This window comes from Dendropsophus ebraccatus, chromosome 6 (assembly GCF_027789765.1).
Source record: "Dendropsophus ebraccatus isolate aDenEbr1 chromosome 6, aDenEbr1.pat, whole genome shotgun sequence".
NCBI classification, from domain to species: domain Eukaryota; kingdom Metazoa; phylum Chordata; class Amphibia; order Anura; family Hylidae; genus Dendropsophus; species Dendropsophus ebraccatus.
In genome coordinates, this window is record NC_091459.1 from 3,849,489 (window position 1) to 3,871,326 (window position 21,838).

At 46.7% G+C, this 21,838-nt stretch overlaps 1 protein-coding gene across 5 annotated transcripts in view; it reads right to left on the reverse strand.

The window, feature by feature from the left end:
- The window catches only part of CCDC50 (coiled-coil domain containing 50), a 50,336-nt gene extending 28,928 nt beyond the window's left edge, over nucleotides 1-21,408 (reverse strand). For all 5 annotated transcript variants that reach the window (XR_011363599.1, XR_011363597.1, XR_011363598.1 and 2 more), the window contains exons 1-4: nucleotides 21,189-21,408; nucleotides 4,977-5,039; nucleotides 2,415-2,544; nucleotides 928-1,018 (exon numbers count right to left, since the gene is read on the reverse strand). Coding sequence is in view for 2 of the 5 variants with exons in the window: in XM_069974409.1 (XP_069830510.1) it covers nucleotides 928-1,018; nucleotides 2,415-2,544; nucleotides 4,977-5,039; nucleotides 21,189-21,237 (333 nt within the window). In the remaining 3 variants the exon portion in view is untranslated. The remainder of the gene's footprint in view (nucleotides 1-927; nucleotides 1,019-2,414; nucleotides 2,545-4,976; nucleotides 5,040-21,188) is intronic.
- Nucleotides 21,409-21,838: the final 430 nt, after the last annotated feature.

Consider the following 21,838-nt stretch of genomic DNA (forward strand, 5'->3'; position numbering starts at 1 on the left):
AACCTTTAAAGTGACTCTGTACCCACAATCTGTCCCCCCCCCCCCCCCCCCAAACCACTTGTACCGTCAGATAGCTGCTTTTAATACAAGATCTGTCCTGGGGTCCGTTCGGCAGGTGGTGCAGTTATTGTCCTAAAAAACAACTTTTAAACTTGCAGCCCCGTGCCCAATGGGAGTATCTGTGCCCTAACTTTGCACCACCCCTCCGTCCCTCCTCCCCACTCTCCTCATCATTAGGAATGCTCCAGGCAGATTGCCTCCTATTCCCAACCTGTGTCAGCCCAGCAAATGGGCTGGATCATTAAGGCACCTGTGCAATGTTCAGACAGGCGAAAATATTCCAGTGGCATTCCTAATGATGAAGAGGGTGGGGAGGAGGGACGGAGGGGTGGTGCAAAGTTAGGGCACAGATACTCCCTTTTGTCATGGGGCTGCAAGTTTAAAAGTTGTTTTTTAGCACAATAACTGCATCACCGGCCGAATGGACCCCGGGACAGATCTTGGATTAAAAGCAGCTATCCGAAGGTACAAGTGGTTTGGGGAAGGGGGGTGGGGGTCCAGATTGTGGGTACAGAGTCACTTGAAAAGTGGTATTTTGACTAAGGCCATTTGTGGCATATCCATGTGTGCTTTGCGTTTCCCTATATCCCATAGTTGTGTATGGAGAAAACACCAACAGTCCTTGCAGTCTTCTCCTTCAGGTTCTGCAATAGCCAGTCACAGCCCCAGCAACCTACAACTCTCAGATTTCTATGGCCTATGCTATAAATGAGAATATGGCATGTAACAATAGACTAGAACCATCCGAATAACTGTAGCTTCCTCTGCTTCCCGTATGAAGCTCCCCCGTTGTGTCTGACACCTACACAAGTGATTAAAATAAGAAAACAGGAAAGTTATTCTAAGAATGTGAAGAGCGGTGGTTACCTCATCCTTCTCCTCCTGCAGACGCTTCAGCTCGGCTTCTATAACTAGCTTTTCTTGAATTTCCTGAGCAATTTCACCATCTAGAAGTTCACTGAGACAAAAAGCAAAATATCATTAATGTCGTAAATACAAAGGGACAGCGCCAAACTGTGTTACCTATAGAAATCCAGTGATAACAAGTGTAAAGGGGGGGGGGGGGTAAAGCCTCTCATTTCAGCATTTAGCTTAGATTTTCTTTATGTTTAAAGGGAATCTGTCACTAGGTATATGTGGCCTTAAAATGAGGGCAGCATAATCTAGTGACAGAAATAGTGAACAGATCGGTGTGTTACCTTCATCATTCTGTTCAGCCGTTCTCCCAATATGCAGGAGAATAGGATTCTTGCCGTACCCCTCCCCCGCCCCCCAGCTGCTGATTGACAGGTGACTGCCTATACAGAGCATTGATAACTGCCAATCAGCAGCTGGTGGGCAGAGTTTTCTGCTTCTTATGAATATTCAGGACTACTGAGCTCATGCACATAATGGAGAGGACTACTTATTGTCCATGTTATTCAGGTGGAGATCTCTGAAACAACTGCACAGAAAAATAGTTAAGTAATACATCATCCTGCTCAGCTTCTCTGGCACTGCCCCTGTGATGTCGCTCCATTAGAATCAATGGAGCCACGTCACAGACTGGTAGGAGTTTCCTCCCACTGGGGGCGGGCCAGTGCTTCTTTGGTTTACATATACTCAAAATAGATCCATAAACATCTAGGGTATAATATTTGCTGGGATTTGATAATAGGAAAATGGTTAGAAGGATTTATGATGAATTTGTACTATTTTGAAACCAGATCATTTTGTGTGCTCAAAAGTAGGAAGAGTCTTGTGCCTGAAGCAGCGGAGTTGTATTCATATTAGCCATTGTATTGGCCCGTTCCAGCCTCCCCGTGGTTGCTGTAGGTGGTCAGAAAGCCATATACAGCAGAAGTGGCAGTTTTATGCAACTTTTGTAACTCCCATTTAAGGGGGTTTTCACACACCAAAAAAAAAAAAAAATTAAATGGTGCCAGGAAGTGCCAGAGATATGTAATTTACTTCTATTTAAAAAAAAAAAAAAAAGATCTAGTCTTCCAGTACTTATCAGCTGCTGTATGCCCTGCAGAAAGTGGTGCATTCTCTCCAGTCTGACACAGTGCTCTCTGTTGCCACCTCTGTCCATGTCAGGAACTGTCCAGAGCAGAAGCAAATCCCTATTGAAAACCTCTCCTGCACTCCAAACTAGAAATACCACCACTTCCTGCAGGACATACAGCAGCTGATAAGTACTGGGAAAACTGGAGAATTTTTAATCGAAGTGAATTACAAATCTCTGGCACCAGTTGATTTGAAAGAAAACAAATTTTGTGAACAAGCCCTCTAAAATAAAATGAGTAAGATGGAAATAGTCCTTTATTTTCAGAGGATTCTGCTCACACTTCACATAGCTGCAGGCTACTCACAGCTCCTCCTGCCGGTGTTTGATCCGGGCTTGTGCTCTGAGGTCCTCTTCTTCCTGAAGCTGTTTGGCCACTTGAAGGTCGTGTTTCACCAAACGGTTCCTCTTTACATTTGTGGCCAGATGATGTTCGACTGGAAGGTCAATTGACATCAGGTTATCAATGTCTAACAACATGGGATTTTTATAATATATATATATATATATATATATATATATATATATATATATATATATATATATATATATACACACACACACACACACACACACACACTCACCGGCCACTTTATTAGGTACACCTGTCCAACTGCACGTTACCACTTAATTCCTAATCAGCCAATCACATGGCGGCATTTAGGCATGTAGACATGGTCAAGACAATCTCCTGCAGTTCAAACAGAGCATCAGTATAGGGAAGAAAGGTGATTTGAGGGCCTTTGAACGTGGCATGGTTGTTGGTGCCAGAAGGGCTGGTCTGAGTATTTCAGAAACTGCTGATCTACTGGGATTTTCACGCACAACCATCTCTAGGGTTTACAGAGAATGGTTCGAAAAAGAAAAACCATCCAGTGAGCGGCAGTTCTGTGGGCGGAAATGCCTTGTTGATGCCAGAGGTCAGAGGAGAATGGGCAGACTGGTTCCAGCTGATAGAAAGGCAACAGTGACTCAAATAGCCAACCGTTACAGCCAAGGTAGGCAGAAGAGCATCTCTGAACGCACAGTACGGCCAACTCTGAGGCAGATGGGCTACAGCAGCAGAAGACCACACCGGGAGCCACTCCGCTCAGCTAAGAACAGGAAACTGAGGCTACAATTTGCACAAGCTCATCGAAATTGGACAGTAGAAGATTGGAAAAACGTTGCCTGGTCTGATGATTCTCGATTTCTGCTGCGACATTCGGATGGTAGGGTCAGAATTTGGCATCAACAACATGAAAGCATGGATCCATCCTGCCTTGTATCAACGTTTCAGGCTGGTGGTGGTGGTGTCATGGTGTGGGGAATATTTTCTTGCCACTCTTTGGCCCCTTGGTACCAATTGAGCATGGTTGCAACGCCACAGCCTACCTGAGTATTGTTGCTGACCATGTCCATCCCTTTATGACCACAATGGACCCAACATCTGATGGCTACTTTCAGCAGGATAATGCGCCATGTCATAAAGCTAGAATCATCTCAGACTGGTTTCTTGAACATGACAATGAGGTCACTGTACTCCAATGGCCTCCACAGTCACCAGATCTCAATCCAATAGAGCATCTTTGGGATGTGGTGGAACAGGAGATTGGCATCATGGATGTGCAGCCGACAAATCTGCGGCAACTGTGTGATGTCATCATGTCAATATGGACCAAAATCTCTGAGGAAGCTTCCAGCACCTTGTTGTATCTATGCCACCAAGAATTGGGGCAGTTCTGAAGGCAAAAGGGGGTCCGACCCGTTACTAGCATGGTCTACCTAATAAAGTGGCCGCTGAGTGTATATATACTGTGTTAATCAATTGTCGACACCTATTTGGAGTGAAATGATGGCAAATAGCAAGCTGTTGCTCCTGGGCCTCTTTATCAGGAATAGTTTAACACAGTATGTGGCGGAATGATTTTTTGCATGTCAGGATAGAGAACATGAGGCTTTAAGCGGTGGAATTGTTTTGTCCCTCCACCATGACCATTTTCACACATAAAAACATTTACTTAGATAACCACTTTTAGGCCACATTTACAGTGTACGGACACTCAAAAACAATGGCCGTTATATTGAGTGTCAAACAATGGCTGTTGCTGCAGTCAAAAATTGCATTGAAATCAATGCACAACTGCCAGAAATAATTGACAAGTCAATTATTTCAACGGCCATACGAAACAGCCAATGCAAATACACAGTGTAAACAACGCCCAATGTTTGCATTGACTTTAACGCAGCACATTTCACTATGAACAGAACAGTCATTTTAATCGAAAACACCCATTCTTGTCATAAAAAGTATGTTGTGGGAACATAGCCTCAGAATGAGAAGGCTATTTTTGTTGAAAAATACCAATAGATCTCAAAGACAATGGACAGATTTATTAAAACCATAAAAGAAAGAAAAAAAAAAAAAAAAAAAAAAAAAAAAGTGTGTGTTTTTGGTTGCTATGGCCAGCAAAGACTGTTCTTTTCCTTTTTCTTTTTGGACTGTTTTAATAAATCAAATTGTCCAGAAAATAAATGTGGATTTATCAATTGCATGCCGGGGGTAGGCCAGCAAAAAGGCAGATGATGCTCTGCTTGCCTGATGGGCGGGCAGGGGGCTGGTGTAATCTCCTCCAGCATCAGATTTAGCAGGCTTACATCATGGCAAAAGTGGAGCTGGTGTAGATTTTTGAGACTGCCTCAGATTATCGGCGTGCACCTCTCAATAAACCTGGCATGACACATGCAGGCGGTCCTAAATAACCCCCACCATCCTTTCCCCGCAAACTCTCTTTGTTGTCAATTCCTGAAACTGTTCTGATAAAACTTAAAGATGCTTGTAGAGCCTCGGAAATGTATATAAAATGTCCACAACACTTGCAGGACTTACTTTCCTGTTCCTGTAAGGAGTGTGCAAGACTGTGATCTTCTAGCACGGCAAAATCTCGACATACTGTGGAAAGAAAACCATAAAAACGCAGTTAAAAATGATATGAACAGATACAGATGGTACATGGCTAAGATTTCTGAGACTCCCAGCAGGGGGGAGATTAGGCCGCTTCTCTAGGATTCTCCAAACCGGATGTTAAAACAGCAGCCGGTTCAGGAAATGAGGGAGAAAGCAGGAACCTGAACCTGTGCCCCTAAGTGTGAACACATCCTATAGGACATGCAATCAGAAAATGTCTGAATAAAATGCAGCTCCCGCTGGAGCACTCAGCCCCTTGCACTGCTGCCTGGTGCACCCGGTGAGACGCCTGCAGTCTTCTTCAGGGGACAGACCTGGTCAGCGGAGGCCAGAGAAAATAAAAGACATAGGCAACAGGTGGTTCTTAAAGAGACAGGCAACATTCAAGGAGTACAGGTTCTCCACGAGGAGATCTAGCAGGTATAAGGAATGTTACTTTACATCCCCAGAAAGTGCTGCTTTTACGTGATACGTGAATGTCTGGAGGAAACTTCCAGCAGATGTTGTCGGTAAATCTACAATAACAGAATGTAACCTGCCTGGTATATACATATATCTATCCTAAGATAATAAGAAGGGAAATACTAAAAAGACAGGCTAGATGGACTGGGATTGCGTTTTTGTAATCCGCTTTTTTCATCTGTTTTATGCAAAAAAAAAAAAAGATGAAAACCAGATGCATGTGTGCCCATCCATTCTGATCCATTTTTCTATTGACTTTCATCATAAAAAAAAAGGATAAAAAACTGATCAAAACGCATCAGTTTTTTTAGCGTACATAATCCTGTGGTCAACCACGTTTATGTGTACGCTAGAAAAATAAAAGGATGCGTTTTGATCTTTTTTTTAGCTTTTTCAAGTCAATGGAAAAACGGATCAGAATGGATAAACAGTTACACAAATGCATTTTCATCAGTTTTTTTTTTTTTTTTGTTGCATAAAACAGATGTGAACCCAACCTTCTGCAAAAGTTCACAGCCGGTTTAGACTTGGCCATTATGGAAAGTCCAGACGGGGAAGAATGGGCAGATAACCCTCCTTCCCCTTGTACTTCTGGTGTTTGTTGTCCATCAATAAAGCTTCCAGCCTGTGGGTGACGTCCGTTCTCCCCGGGTCCCGCTCGCTCTGGCTTCGGCCTGTGATTGGCTGAGAGGCCTGTCAGCTGACAGGCCACTCTGAAGCTAGAACGCGCGGGATCTGTGGAGAAGCGGAACGCAGAAGCAGCCCTGGAGCGTGGATAGGTAATGTATGTAGTTTAAACAAGGGCTGCAAGGACATCGGTAACAATGTCCCTGCAGCCCTTGTTAAACGATTATCGGGCCGTGTAATAGACCCAGAGTGATGATCTAGCAGATCGCTGCTCGTTTACAGGTATTATCGGGCCCCCATCGGCCTGTGTAATACCACCCTAATAAGACCAGTGCTTTATTACTAATATCTGGAGGAAACTAAATGTATGTGAGACGGTTTAATAAATGAGATCCTTAGATAGATAGGAGATTGATAGATAGATAAAACTATATATTAAGGAGGACTATAGTGAAAGACATTGCTAATTTTGTATACATAGAATCCTAGTTTTGTGCAATGTCGGCATAGAATAGATCACTAGAGCAAAGGACGGGCTTCCATCCCCGATACAAATGTCCTAGCAAGCTTCACATTTGTTTGCTGATACAGGTAATGTGCAATAAGGGGGATAAGACCCCATAGCAGCAGCTACACATTGTTACGTTGATTATTATATGTGGGCTATGTCCGACCCCTTATATTGCTAAAACAATACATCTTCCTTCCTGACAGATGTGATTAGGAAGATGTATGACCCCGGACTCCGGCTCCCAGTAAATGATTAGCAATCACCATAGCCGTCCTGATGGAACCCAAATGGGGGAGAACATGGAGAGGTCAAGGCAGAGTGAGTGAGTGAGTGAGTGTGCGCGCAGAGGGCCGCCCGACAGCTGTCACACACCTATACACCTGCATCTATAGTGCTGATCACAATCCAATAAAGCATCCACTGAATAAAAAAACATTCAATAAATACCCATTATACAGGCTTTTAGGGGGCACAAATAAATTGGTCCACGAAAAAAAAATATGTTTACTGAAGAAATAATGGAAAGACAAAGGCAAAGCAGGAAGTACAACAAGCCAAAAACAGAACATGACCGATATACTGACACCCCAACCCCCCCCCCCCCCTTAATGCACACGCGTCATTGTCACATCTTCCAGATAGAACCTTTCCCTCCCCCTTGGATTGGAGCAGACACTGGCTTCTAGAAGTCATACATTGAAGATGTGGAGACCACCCCAGGGTCCCCAGGAGTCTACAAGTCTAAAGAAAGTCAAACTATCAGACGATTTGCTCTTTGTTCTCCAGGAATAAAATATCCAGCAGACAAGTAAGACGCACAAAGCCGACACAGGAGAGCACAGAAACAACAGACTATCCTTCAATCTACGTTCCATCACTGGTAACATCACTGGCCTTATGGTCCTTTTACACGGAACGATTGATCGTTCAATTTTGCACGATAACAGTCGAATTAGAACGTTATTCGTACGTGTAAACGCAGCGAACGATCAAACGACGAGCAAAAAAAATCGTTCATTTTGATTTTTCAACATGTTCTCAAATCATCGTTGATCGTTCGCAAAAAATTCGCAGATCGTTCCGTGTAAACAATCTTTCAGCGATTTCATGTGTGAGATAGGCTTAAACGATCGCATAGCGAATTTTCCGTACGATGTATCGTTCCATCTAAACGCTGATCATTATTAAAAAAAAACAACTTTAATTCAAAATCGTTAATCGTGCGAATTATCGGTCCGTGTAGAAGTACCATAATCCAGGTGTAATCCTTAATAAATCAGTTGCAGGAGGCCACGCCCCCTGTCCGCCTTGTTACCCACCCCCCCCTCGTCTGCCCATCAGGTGAGCGGGGGATACGGCTGGCGGACGTCACAGAAAAGTGGCGCACATGATGATAAACCCCCCCAATGTGTTCAAACATTTGTTTCATGTAAAAAAAACAATGAGCTGATCCCACCGTACCCCATAGATCTCCCATTTCCCATATACACATAGATCTCTATAATCTTTATTCTCAATCCTGGGCCAATATCTGTCTGTTTAGCTGTTAGTGGTTTGGGATAAGGCAGCTGACGCCCATCTGTCCCACCCCGGCAGATGCGGCCAGAAGCAGAATGTATGGAAAGCAGACAATACATCCGGCCGCATTATATCCAGCCCGATTTGTTTCTAATTTGCAAACCGAAAGACAAACACATGAACACGACCGTACATCTAACTAACAGCGCATTTAACGCTTTCCTTCCTGTAAGTATTCATAGGCCGGGTTACCATGCCAGGAAAAAGAAAAAAAAAAAAAAAAAAAAGATAAATCAGAAAACAAAAACACACGATTGGTAGACTACATATGGCCCATAAAAGTTAATGGGTCCACCATGATAACATCCATGCAGACATTGGGGGACATACATGCAGCTGTTATCACAGGACCCCAACACTATAAAGCAACATGACTACCCCCTGTGCCCCCCCCACAACATAGCTAACCCCTGTGCCCCCCCACAACATAGCTAACCCCTGTGCCCCCCCCACAACATAGCTAACCCCTGTGCCCCCCCACAACATAGCTAACCCCTGTGCCCCCCCCCACAACATAGCTAACCCCTGTGCCCCCCCCACAACATAGCTAACTCCTGTGCCCCCCCCACAACATAGCTAACTCCTGTGCCCCCCACAACATAGCTAACTCCTGTGCCCCCCACAACATAGCTAACCCCTGTGCCCCCCCCCACAACATAGCTAACCCCTGTGCCCCCCCCCACAACATAGCTAACCCCTGTGCCCCCCCCCACAACATAGCTAACCCCTGTGCCCCCCCCCCCACAACATAGCTAACCCCTGTGCCCCCCCCACAACATAGCTAACCCCTGTGCCCCCCCCACAACATAGCTAACCCCTGTGCCCCCCCCACAACATAGCTAACCCCTGTGCCCCCCCCACAACATAGCTAACTCCTGTGCCCCCCCCCACAACATAGCTAACCCCTGTGCCCCCCCCACAACATAGCTAACCCCTGTGCCCCCCCCCACAACATAGCTAACCCCTGTGCCCCCCACAACATAGCTAAACCCTGTTCACCCCACAACATAGCTAACCCCTGTGCCCCCCACAACATAGCTAACCCCTGTGCCCCCCCCAACATAGATAACCCCTGTGCCCCCCCCCACAACATAGCATAACATCAGCTCCCAGTCTCCTCCATGTCATGCAGCCCTTACTGCCGCAGTTTCTATTGGGCTCAGTTGTTAGCTCCTCCTACAGGGGTGGGGCTAACAAAATGCATATGCATAACCCCGCCCACCTGATGACTCACTGACAGGAACAGGAAACAGGCAGGGAATGGGCCTGATTGGGCAGATTATTGCTGTGTGTAATGGGGACCGTACTCCCGCTCATCCCGCTGCGGACGTGTGGGCCACATATACAGTCATTATAATATTCCTGTTATCAATCCTGCTAGTGGCACAGAGAACTAGATTTACTGTTACAGCCCAATACAATTCAGTACAGGAGTATTATATGTATAGAGCATTATATACAAGTCATCATAGAAGGAAAAACAGAACCACCCGCTAAAGACACCCCCCCCCCCCCTTATTTTTCCATTTATCATATAAGAATCTGCCCCTAGTAATGGCCGTGAAACAAACGTGCATAGAAACGCCTTCCATTCACTCCATCCAGTCCAATCACCAACTCCATGGAAGTCAATAGGTAAGCCGTTTATACACTATAATATATACTAACTGTATACTGTATCCCAGCATTCCCCACAGGAACAAGGAAACAAGGGGTTAAACCCTTCATGGAAAAAGCACAAATGTAGAGCACATGTACCGCGACTATCTGGTGTAAACAATGGCGGAGAAAGCTCAGCTTCCCATTACATATCCCCATAATTATACGCAGACCTTGTATTGTTCCTGCACCACACAGTCATCCCGCCATCGCACATCACGTCACCCCGCCATCGCACATCACGTCATCCCGCCATCGCACATCACGTCATCCCGCCATCGCACATCACGTCATCCCGCCATCGCACATCACGTCATCCCGCCATCGCACACCACGTCATTCCGCCATCGCACATCACGTCATCCCGCCATCGCACACCACGTCACCCCGCCATCACACATCATGGGTACGGGACAACTCCAGCAGCAAAGGTTAGTTTATAAAGTCATATGAAAATCTCCATCATATGCGGACAAACGGGCTGAGGAGGGAGTACACACGCCACAGGTCAGGGCTGTTTTTTTTTTCCTTTCAGATCAACTGGCGTCAGAAAGTGCAAGAGATGGGTAATTTACTTCTATTTAAAGATCTCCAGTCTTCCAGTACTTACCAGCTGCTGTATGTCCTGCAGGAAGTGGTGGATTCTCTCCAGTCTGACACAGTGCTCTCTGCTGCCACCTCTGTCCATGTCAGGAACTGTCCAGAGCAGCAGCAAATCCCCACAGAAAACCTCTCCTGCTCTGGACAGTTCCTGACAGAGGTGGAAGCAGAGGACAACCCCTTTAATGGTAACCTGTCACAACTTTCATGCTACCTGAACCACAAATCATTACGGGAGGAATGGGGGCCCCAGTGGCTCCTTACAGACCTCGACCTAAAACCAAAGAAGGGGGGGGGGGTATCTATCAATCAAGGCCAAAGAGCGGGGAGATAATGCTGGCACCTGCTGACTCAGAATGATGCTTCGGGCAGTGTGAAAAATATTTGTTCCTTTAAAAGGAACCTACAGCCTAAGCACCCGGATCAAGCCCTGACCTGGGCACAACACAGTTCCAGGAGTGCCCCGGGTCTCATCAGCTCAATGCAGATTTTGTGCATTTGTCAGCGAGAGAGAAGGAGTCTCCCATCCATGACACCTCCTCATACAGGTAAATGCTCAGGTGAGAGGGGGGCAAAGCCGCTGCCAGACTCCTCCTATGGCAGCTTACCTTCCCAATGACAAAATATCGAGCGGCCGACACAACTGATCTAATTTTCTAATGTGCGTGATTTATTAGCCCCAAATTTTCCAAACTACCCTCCTTACACCCATGTATCAGCTTGTTAACGCAAGTATCAACTCCACCCTCTCTAGAGCCAGCCATTTAGGTTGCTGTCTCCATATTTATATAACAAATTGTATTTTTCAATTCCTTTCTAATCAGAAGTTAGAAACAACGGCCATAACAGCGCTGGTGACAATGCAGCTGCAGCAGTGTAATGGTGCACACATACAACAATACTCTGTACAGGTACCTCGCCACCCCGAACCGATGGCAAAATGTTGTAGAGATCCCACTTCAGGGGTCGGCCTGTCTCCCGCTGCCGGCATTTAGAAGAAGAATGACTTATTAATGCGGCGCAGCAGGCAGTCGTGGCGTACAGCATCAGTGCCCCAGGCCTGCGATGTCTCTCTACTCCATCCAGCCCAGGGGTATTGTGTAAGTGAAGGGAGCAAGGAGAGAGGCGCCACAGGCCTGGGGCACTGGTGCTCTACGCCATGCCGGTTTGACTGCCCTTCCCTTCTTGATAGGAGCAGTTTTTCCTCCTAAATACCGTCAGCGGGAGACAGACCGAACCCTGAACCGAGAACAGCGTGCAGAGCTCTACAAGAAGCGAGTGAGGGGCGGCAAGGAGCCAATATAGAGTCACTTTAAAGAGAGGAGGAGATACAAATATAATAATAAAACTATTATATTCATTTCTGGAAACTCTGCCCCCTGCTCTGGCCTGAGTAATACATCACACAAACCAGGACTGAAACCACTACCAAAACAGACAGCAACTATATTCAGGTGGCTGTCACTTTCCATCACCAAATAACCTGGGGAATCAGAAGAAATAGAATGGAGATAAACGGTGACCGCTTACTAAGAAGGTAATATTTACATAGAATCTGCAGATTCCAAAACTTCCTGCAACAGGTAAAAGACGGCTGCATCCTATAGGCACAGTGTAAACTGCTTAAAGGGATTGTCCAGACCAGGAGAGGTTTTCTATGGGGATTTTCTGCTGCTCTGGACAGTTCCTGACATGGACAGAGGTGGCAGCAGAGAGCGCTGTGTCAGACTGGAGAGAATACACCACTTCCTGCAGGACACACAGCAGCTGATAAGTACAGGAAGACTGGAGATTTTTTAAATAGAAGAAAATTACAAATCTATATAACTTTGACACCAGTTAATGTGAATGAAAAAAAGATTTTTGCCAGGAGTATCCCTTTAATTTCAAAGGAATAACACTCAGTCTGTAAAGTATTTGTTGTGTCAACCACTAATAGTCCTGGACGTGCAACACAAAACATGTAACAGTGTAAACACGTCCAATAGGGCACCAAAATACAGCTAGAGCTTATTTGGACTCATCTCCATTTACACAGAAAGATTATTTGACAGATTATATGCCAAAGATTTGAAGCCAAAGCCAGAAACAGACTATAAATAGAGATCAGGTCCTAAAGGAAAGCCTGAGATTTCTCCTCTTTTCACATCCATTCCTGGCTTTGGCTTCAAATCTTTAGCAGATAATCTTTCTGTGTAAATGGACCCTTAAACAATATGACTGCTTGGCCTTACACCCGGAGCACCTAGGGCACTGTTTCTTTATATAATTTTAGGTGAAAGCCACAATGATGAAATGACAATGGCGCCATGGCGTCATGCACTGTATGGAATGGGACCCTTCTGCCAGCAGTACATTACATAGCGAGCACTGTAGGAGGGGGGGATTGGTTCACGCTACATTTTTGCACCAGTTTTGAGCTGTTTTTCTATTGACTACCATTATAATAAAATGGATCATTACACATCTTATTTTTAGCATACACAAAAAACGCGGTCAACCATGTTTTTGTGCATGTTAAAAAAACAGATGCGTTTTGGTTCTTTTTATTATTTTTTATAATGGAAGTTAATAGAAAAGGCTGAAAACGGATGCAAAAAAGTAGTGTGAACCCAGCCTAAGCCATGTACACACACACACGGCTGCTTTGTTCAGTCCTCTGCATGTGTAGGGGATTCTCTATCCATCCACAAGTGGCGGGAACAGATCACATCATGAGGTACCCCCCCCCCATAATAAAACAGCTGCACGCTTTTGTATCCACTTATTTGTATAGTGAACTAGTTATGTGTAAGAGTACATGGCTGGACGGCGGCCATTAATGATGGCCTATGTGACATCTGACCACCAAGTATAAGCAGCCACATCATGCAGGATACATCACCTATCAGCCCCGGCAGCCACACTCAGTGAATATAAAGGATTTATTAGCAGGGACGGACATGACACAAAACTTCCTACAATTGACTGAAATCGAAAAAGGTGAAAAGTAATAACAGCAGCGTTGTGATCAACGAACGCCCCGTCCGTCACCAACGGGAGAGGGTTAATGATTAACAATAGGTTTACTCAACAGCTCTGGTCTGTGACTAATGGAAAAGGAATCTCCGAGGGCCACAACCTAAGGGGATGAGACGAAGACTTCTATATATGTGAGGATTTCCTCAGATCATAACAGGAAAAGCTCATAATCATCAATAACAGATAACAAAAGCATCAGAGATCAATCCTGTACTATCAGCTGCGCTCACAGAACTGATCAAATACACGGCTTATACAGGAAGTGGTGTATTCTCTCTCTCCAGTCTGACACAGTGCTCTCTGCTGCCACCTCTGTCCATGTCAGGAACTGTCCAGAGCAGCAGCAAATCCCCATAGAAAACCTCTCCTGCTCTGGACAGTTCCTGACATGGACAGAGGTGGCAGCCTGTAAATACACCTCCTCCTGCAGGACATACAGCAGCTGATAAGTACTAGAAGACTTGTTTTTTTTTTTTTTTTTTAATAGAAGTGAATTACAAATCTCTGGCACCAGTTGATTTGTAAGAATAAAAATGTGAACAACCTCCTTAATAAATGGAATATCTGCTTTCTTTCAGCTACTGGTTGTGTTTGCACATGTGATAACACGGTATACAGGGACCCGCCGGGTGATAGGGTGCGTGCATGGGACACCTCATTACTAGGTGACAACTTCATATATATTATTTTAACCAATAACAAATATCACTTTTAATCTGATGCTAAATTACCATCCACCTGTCTCATTGTATTATACGGCTCCCCCTAAACTGCTGGGGGTTCTGTCTGACTACAAACAGAATGGTGAGTGCAGCTCCTGGGGATGCTATGGGCTGTTACTCAGGATTATTACAGGATATGCAATGTTAAATCACAAAGAGCCAACCGTGTGGGAGCCCCACAACACAGAAGTTCTGAAACGCCAGCGCTGGGATAGCCCGGCAGCTGTCCGGCAGGGAGTCACCCGCTTCTCTCCCCAAATAAATAAGCTACAGATTAGTATTCAACTTGTACTACTACAGCACGTTTACTTGCACTTGGCACTTTAGTATTTATCAGGATATGCAATGTATTAGCAGAGATATATATATGTAGATTAGATGTAAGTTGTAGATACAATCTGTAGATTACAATAGAAATAAACCTTTAGTTTAATATTACAGAGCGTTTAAAGGGGAACCCCAGCAAATTAGTTTTTCTTTCATATCAACTGGTTTCAATACACAGATTTGTAACTTACTTCTATTTAAAGGCGATGTCCGTCTGTTCCTAAAATCTGGCAGCCGGCAGGGGCAGAAGGCAATTTGATCAGGAGTATAAGCTTCCTTCTCCCCATGCCAGCAGTGAGTGGGGGGACCGGGACCCCTCCAGAAGGTATTTTCTCCCAAGATGTCGTAACGTCTGGAGCAATGTCCCACCCTAGTCACAACTGGTGGAGCCAGACCGTTTGCCGGGTCGTGACGTGTCAGCAATAGAGATCCCAGAGCCCTGCTGTACGTCCTGCAAGAAGTGGTGTATTCTCCCCAGTCTGACACAGTGCTCTCTGCTGCCACCTCTGTCCATGTCAGGAACTGTCCAGAGCAGGAGAGGTTTTCTATGGGGATTTTCTGCTGCTCTGGACAGTTCCTGACATGGACAGAGGTGGCAGCAGAGAGCTCTGGAGAGAGTACACCACTTCCTGCAGGACATACAGCAGCTGATAAGTACTGGAAGGTTGGACATTTCTGTAATAGAAGTAAATCCCAAATCTATATAACTTTCTGAAACCAGTTGCATTAAAAGAAAAAGATTTTCCCCAGCATACCCCTTTAAGGGAGAGTTCACACACAGCAGATTTTAGCGGCAGAAAATCAATGTTAATAAAGAAGGAGGAGGAAGCCAGACTACTGCGAGCTATGCTGGAGGAAGAAAAGGGGGAGGGGATGATGACCCAGTGAGGGTACGTTCACACTGAGGAAAGAGGTGGAAATTCCGGGCGGAACCCCTGGGGCCGACTCCACTCGGAATCCCACCTGCCTCCCCGTCTCTATGTTATGTGTAAGGCGCCTCTCCGCTCAAAGAGCTGACAATTTCTTTCCCTTAGTGTGAACGTACCCTTACTATGCAAGAAGGAGGGAGGACATGATGGAGCAGCACTATGGAAATGTCCAACACTGGCTACATGCAGAAGCTGACATCTGTACCAGCAGCGTCCTGCTCTCCAATGTGTATGCGGGGTTCCCAGCTACGTCCCCTCAGTGGAGAGTCAGGGAGATGGTCTGCTGAATGAGCGAGTGGCTGCCTTATCCAGCGCTACAAAAACATAACCACTATGACAGATTTTGGAAGACAGGAATGGATTTGAGAAGAGGAGAAATCTCAGTCTTTCCCTCATGACCTGTTCCTAGCTTTGGCTTCAATAATCTGTTAGATAAATCTGTTTGTGTAAAAGGACCCTAAGAGATAACTATCAGAGATGAGAATACCCCTTTAATTCCTGAGACATATAAGAGGATATCAGCGTTTGAACATCATATTAAAATCAGACAAGGCTGGAATAAGCGGAGCGGTAACTGCGCTGACAATGACACCACCAGCAGCAGCGCACAGGACACATCCTCCATGCGGCAGCAGCAGCGCACAGGACACATCCTCCATGCGGCAGCAGCAGCGCACAGGACACATCCTCCATGCGGCAGCAGCAGCGCACAGGACACATCCTCCATGCGGCAGCAGCAGCGCACAGGACACATCCTCCATGCGGCAGCAGCAGCGCACAGGACACATCCTCCATGCGGCAGCAGCAGCGCACAGGACACATCCTCCATGCGGCAGCAGCAGAGCACAGGACACATCCTCCATGCGGCAGCAGCAGCGCACAGGACACATCCTCCATGCGGCAGCAGCAGCGCACAGGACACATCCTCCATGCGGCAGCAGCAGCGCACAGGACACATCCTCCATGCGGCAGCAGCAGCGCACAGGACACATCCTCCATGCGGCAGCAGCAGCGCACAGGACACATCCTCCATGCGGCAGCAGCAGCGCACAGGACACATCCTCCATGCGGCAGCAGCAGCGCACAGGACACATCCTCCATGCTGCAGGCAGGTATATAGGACACATCCTCCATGCTGCAGGCAGGTGTATAGGACACATCCTCCATGCTGCAGGCAGGTGTATAGGACACATCCTCCATGCTGCAGGCAGGTGTATAGGACACATCCTCCATGCTGCAGGCAGGTGTATAGGACACATCCTCCATGCGGCAGCAGCAGCGCACAGGACACATCCTCCATGCTGCAGGCAGGTGTATAGGACACATCCTCCATGCTGCAGGCAGGTGTATAGGACACATCCTCCATGCTGCAGGCAGGTGTATAGGACACATCCTCCATGCAGGTATATAGGACACATCCTCCATGCTGCAGGCAGGTGTATAGGACACATCCTCCATGCTGCAGGCAGGTATACAGGACACAGGAGAGGAAACAGCACAACGGTGAGAGCTTTAAGGGGATGTTTCACTGCGGTAATGCAACGAAGGGCGGCTGGACAGCAAGAAAATGATGCATTCACATTGCTCCATGTGTGAACACAGCCCAGAACAAGTCTGAGTGCTGCCTGCAAAGAGGTACAGCAGAGGGCAGCCTCAGCAGATACTGACACGTGCAAGAGCGCCCCCAACCAGCACACAGAAGACAAGACAACAAGCAGGAGTCCCTGAGAATCTGAGGGAGATTCATCACACCTTGTGCTAAGGAACAATGCAGCGGCTGTCCAGAGCTACCAATCAGATTCTAGAGGCCTAAATAAACACTGCAATCTGATTGGTTGCTACAGGAAACTGCTCCAATGTCCCTTTGTACAAAGTTTGATAAATTTCCATTAGAGAAGCCGGTGCAAAGATAAAGGGGAGGAGCCGACCATCGCTATCAATGAGGTCCCAACTCCGGCACACAGGGGGATGGCATGCACTCAAACCCATACAATAAAGGGAAACTCCAGCAGAAAAAACAACCAAATAACCTGGTGTTTATAGAGATTTAAAATTTAATTCTATTAAAAAACAGCCGTCCAATACTTATCAGCTGCTGTTTGTTCTGTGGGAAGTGGTGTATTCTCCCCAGTCTGACACAGTGCTCTCTGCTGCCACCTCTGTCCATGTCAGGAACTGTCCAGAGCAGGAGAGGTTTTCTATGGGGATTTGCTGCTGCTCTGGACAGTTCCTGACATGGACAGAGGTGGCAGCAGAGAGCACTGTGTCAGACTGAAGAGAATACACCACTTCCTGCAGGACATACAGCAGCTGATAAGAACTGGAAGACGGGAGTAAATTACAAATCTTTGGCACTTTCGGACACCAATTGATTTGAAAGAATTTCTCTCACTGGAGTACCCCTTTCATGTAAAGACAAAGTAATAAAAAAAAAAAAAAAAAAAAAAAAAAAAAAGACACTAATGGGTCTCTCTGCTTGTCAATAATCCCGGCAGAGTGTGCTGACAGGCAGAGAGCGGTGACTAGGTGGCTCCCCGCCCAGATGACTAGTTGCCGTCCTGGCCTTGTGCAGTACCATAAAGCTCTGTTTCGTCATCTTTATCCACCTTGTTTCCAAGAAACATGATCAACGGGGACATCGAGAAAAAAACCTGGACACAGGGGACGCCCCATCCCTCACTATGAGACCCTGTGTACCCAGATACCGCTATTCTCCTACTATACACTGGTATTGTGTAACCTGAGCCGCTCCAGCTGCCGCACAGCGACACCCCCACCATGTCCTGGGAGCCCCCTGGTCTGGGATCACTACACACTATACACTATACTGTCAGAGCACCAGATAGCCGCATGTTAGTACATGGGAGGAGATGACAGTATACAGCATAGTCTCCTGGACTTATTCGATTATCACAACTCCTGAGGCTGACAAGGGATGTTGGGGGTTGTAGTATGTATGTATATATATCAGCTTGAAAGCCACAAGCTGGAGACCACGACTATACACCATGTGGTAACTTGGCATATATTGTGTATACACTGTGTTACAGTATATAGAATTGTCCTATAAGTGTGTGTGTGTGTGTGTGTGTGTGTGTGTGTGTGTGTGTGTGTGTGTGTATATAATTATATATATTATACACACACACACACACACAATTTACACACTTCTAAATGTATAAAATATAATATCCAAGGCAGGATTCTGTATGTGACTTTATATTACTAGAGAAAATACAGCACTCAGGCCTCATCTCTCCCATGGCCCTGTATACAGTATACCTCTCTCGCATGGTCCTGTATACAGTATACCTCTCTCGCATGGTCCTGTATACAGTATACCTCTCTCGCATGGTCCTGTATACAGTATACCTCTCTCGCATGGTCCTGTATACAGTATACCTCTCTCGCATGGTCCTGTATACAGTATACCTCTCTCGCATGGTCCTGTATACAGTATACCTCTCTCGCATGGTCCTGTATACAGTATACCTCTCTCGCATGGTCCTGTATACAGTATACCTCTCTCGCATGGTCCTGTATACAGTATACCTCTCTCGCATGGTCCTGTATACAGTATACCTCTCTCGCATGGTCCTGTATACAGTATACCTCTCTCGCATGGTCCTGTATACCTCTCTCCCATGGTCCTGTATACCTCTCTCCCATGGTCCTGTATACCTCTCTCCCATGGTCCTGTATACCTCTCTCCCATGGTCCTGTATACCTCTCTCCCATGGTCCTGTATACCTCTCTCCCATGGTCCTGTATACCTCTCTCCCATGGTCCTGTATACCTCTCTCCCATGGTCCTGTATACCTCTCTCCCATGGTCCTGTATACCTCTCTCCCATGGTCCTGTATACCTCTCTCCCATGGTCCTGTATACCTCTCTCCCATGGTCCTGTATACCTCTCTCCCATGGTCCTGTATACCTCTCTCCCATGGTCCTGTATACCTCTCTCCCATGGTCCTGTATACCTCTCTCCCATGGTCCTGTATACCTCTCTCCCATGGTCCTGTATACCTCTCTCCCATGGTCCTGTATACCTCTCTCCCATGGTCCTGTATACCTCTCTCCCATGGTCCTGTATACCTCTCTCCCATGGTCCTGTATACCTCTCTCCCATGGTCCTGTATACCTCTCTCCCATGGTCCTGTATACCTCTCTCCCATGGTCCTGTATACCTCTCTCCCATGGTCCTGTATACCTCTCTCCCATGGTCCTGTATACCTCTCTCCCATGGTCCTGTATACCTCTCTCCCATGGTCCTGTATACCTCTCTCCCATGGTCCTGTATACCTCTCTCCCATGGTCCTGTATACCTCTCTCCCATGGTCCTGTATACCTCTCTCCCATGGTCCTGTATACCTCTCTCCCATGGTCCTGTATACCTCTCTCCCATGGTCCTGTATACCTCTCTCCCATGGTCCTGTATACCTCTCTCCCATGGTCCTGTATACATCTCTCACATGGTCCTGTATACCTCTCTCACATGGTCCTGTATACCTCTCTCACATGGTCCTGTATACCTCTCTCACATGGTCCTGTATACAGTATACCTCTCTCACATGGGCCTGTATACAGTATACCTCTCTCACATGGTCCTGTATACAGTATACCTCTCTCACATGGCCCTGTATACAGTATACCTCTCTCACATGGTCCTGTATACAGTATACCTCTCTCACATGGTCCTGTATACAGTATACCTCTCTCGCATGGTCCTGTATACCTCTCTCCCATGGTCCTGTATACAGTATACCTCTCTCCCATGGCTTCTATATACAGGGTCCTTGCACAGTTGCCCCCATTTCCCAGTGGACGTTGTGCGACCACGTTCTACAACTTTGCCTTTCCACCTGTTACAAAACTACAACTCCCATTATGCTTCAGCCGCCTTCAGCGTCCCTCCCATCCCCCCACGTGTGGCTCCACAACTCCCATTATGCCAGGAGAGCTGCATACACAGGAGCGGTGGCTATAAACGCCTACACACACACATTTATATATTTAGTTCTGTTCATAACAAAACCAAGAGGTTTATTAAGGGGGCGCTCCAGCAAAAATGTTGCTTTACGAAAGTTATATAGATTTGTAATTTACTTCTATTAAACTATTTCCAGTACTTATCAGCTGCTGTATGTCCTGCAGGAAGTGGTGTATTCTCTCCAGTCTGACACAGTGCTCTCTGCTGCCACCTCTGTCCATGTCAGGAACTGTCCAGAGCAGGAGAGGTTTTCTATGGGGATTTGCTGCTGGTCTGGACAGTTCCTGACATGGACAGAGGTGGCAGCAGAGAGCACTGTGTCAGACTGGAGAGAATACATCACTTCCTGCAGGGCATACAGCAGCTGATAAGTACTGGAAGACTGGAGATTTTCTTATAGAAGTAAATTACAAATCTATATAACTTTCTGAAGCCACTTGATCTTACAGAGAAATATTGCCGCAGGAGCAGTCCTTTAAGAAAATCCCTTGAAATCCTTTAAGCCATGAAGAGCAGGCAGCTCCATGGGGGTCTGAGGAGAAGGTCCCCCCCCCCCCGTAATATTTACCGTCCTGTCACGTGACTGGGGATTAACCCTTCACATGCCGCCCACAGTGAGGACAGGGCCCCCCGGGCTGTCACTGCACCGGACAGGCCGGACCCCTGAGGGGAGGGCGGGGGGCTGTACGCCACTTCCCGGGCACTTACCTTCCTTGACTCCCGGCAGCTTGGAGTTGTCGATAGTGAGTTCGGTCATGTCTGCGGGGAGTGTGTGTGTGAGGAGCCGGTCACGGAGCCCGGAGGCCGCAGGCGGGGGGACACGGTGACCGGGGAGCTGTCATGGGCAGCAGGATCCCTGAGACGGAGCGGGGAGCACGGACAGATCCGACGGAACGAGGAGAGGCTGACAGGACTGTACGGAGGGCGAGAGAGGACAAAACAGGGCGGCTGCTCAAACAATCGCGTGACGTCACCGACTCCGCCAGCCTTAACTCCTTCCCTGCCGGCGGGAGCTGAGGGACCCCGTGTATATCACTCTGTATACCATCTAGAAGCAGATAGACCCTGCTCTGTATCCTATTATGTATACCACATGGCTTCTGCTTTATTATCCCATTGTTTAGGGGGTTCTCTCATCCCAGCAGCTGGGAAGTACTGAGTAACTACAACTCTCTGCCACCAGCTAATTTAATAACATTTCCCCCTGGAGTTCCCCTTTAAGGTCAAAGTTGAGTCTGACTTGAGCCCTCTTACACCATTCCCACAGATAAAAACCTGGAGAATAGCGCCCCCTTAGGGATCTGACTAAAACATCACTTTTATTGAGTTAAAGGGGCACTCCAGCTATTTTTTTTCTT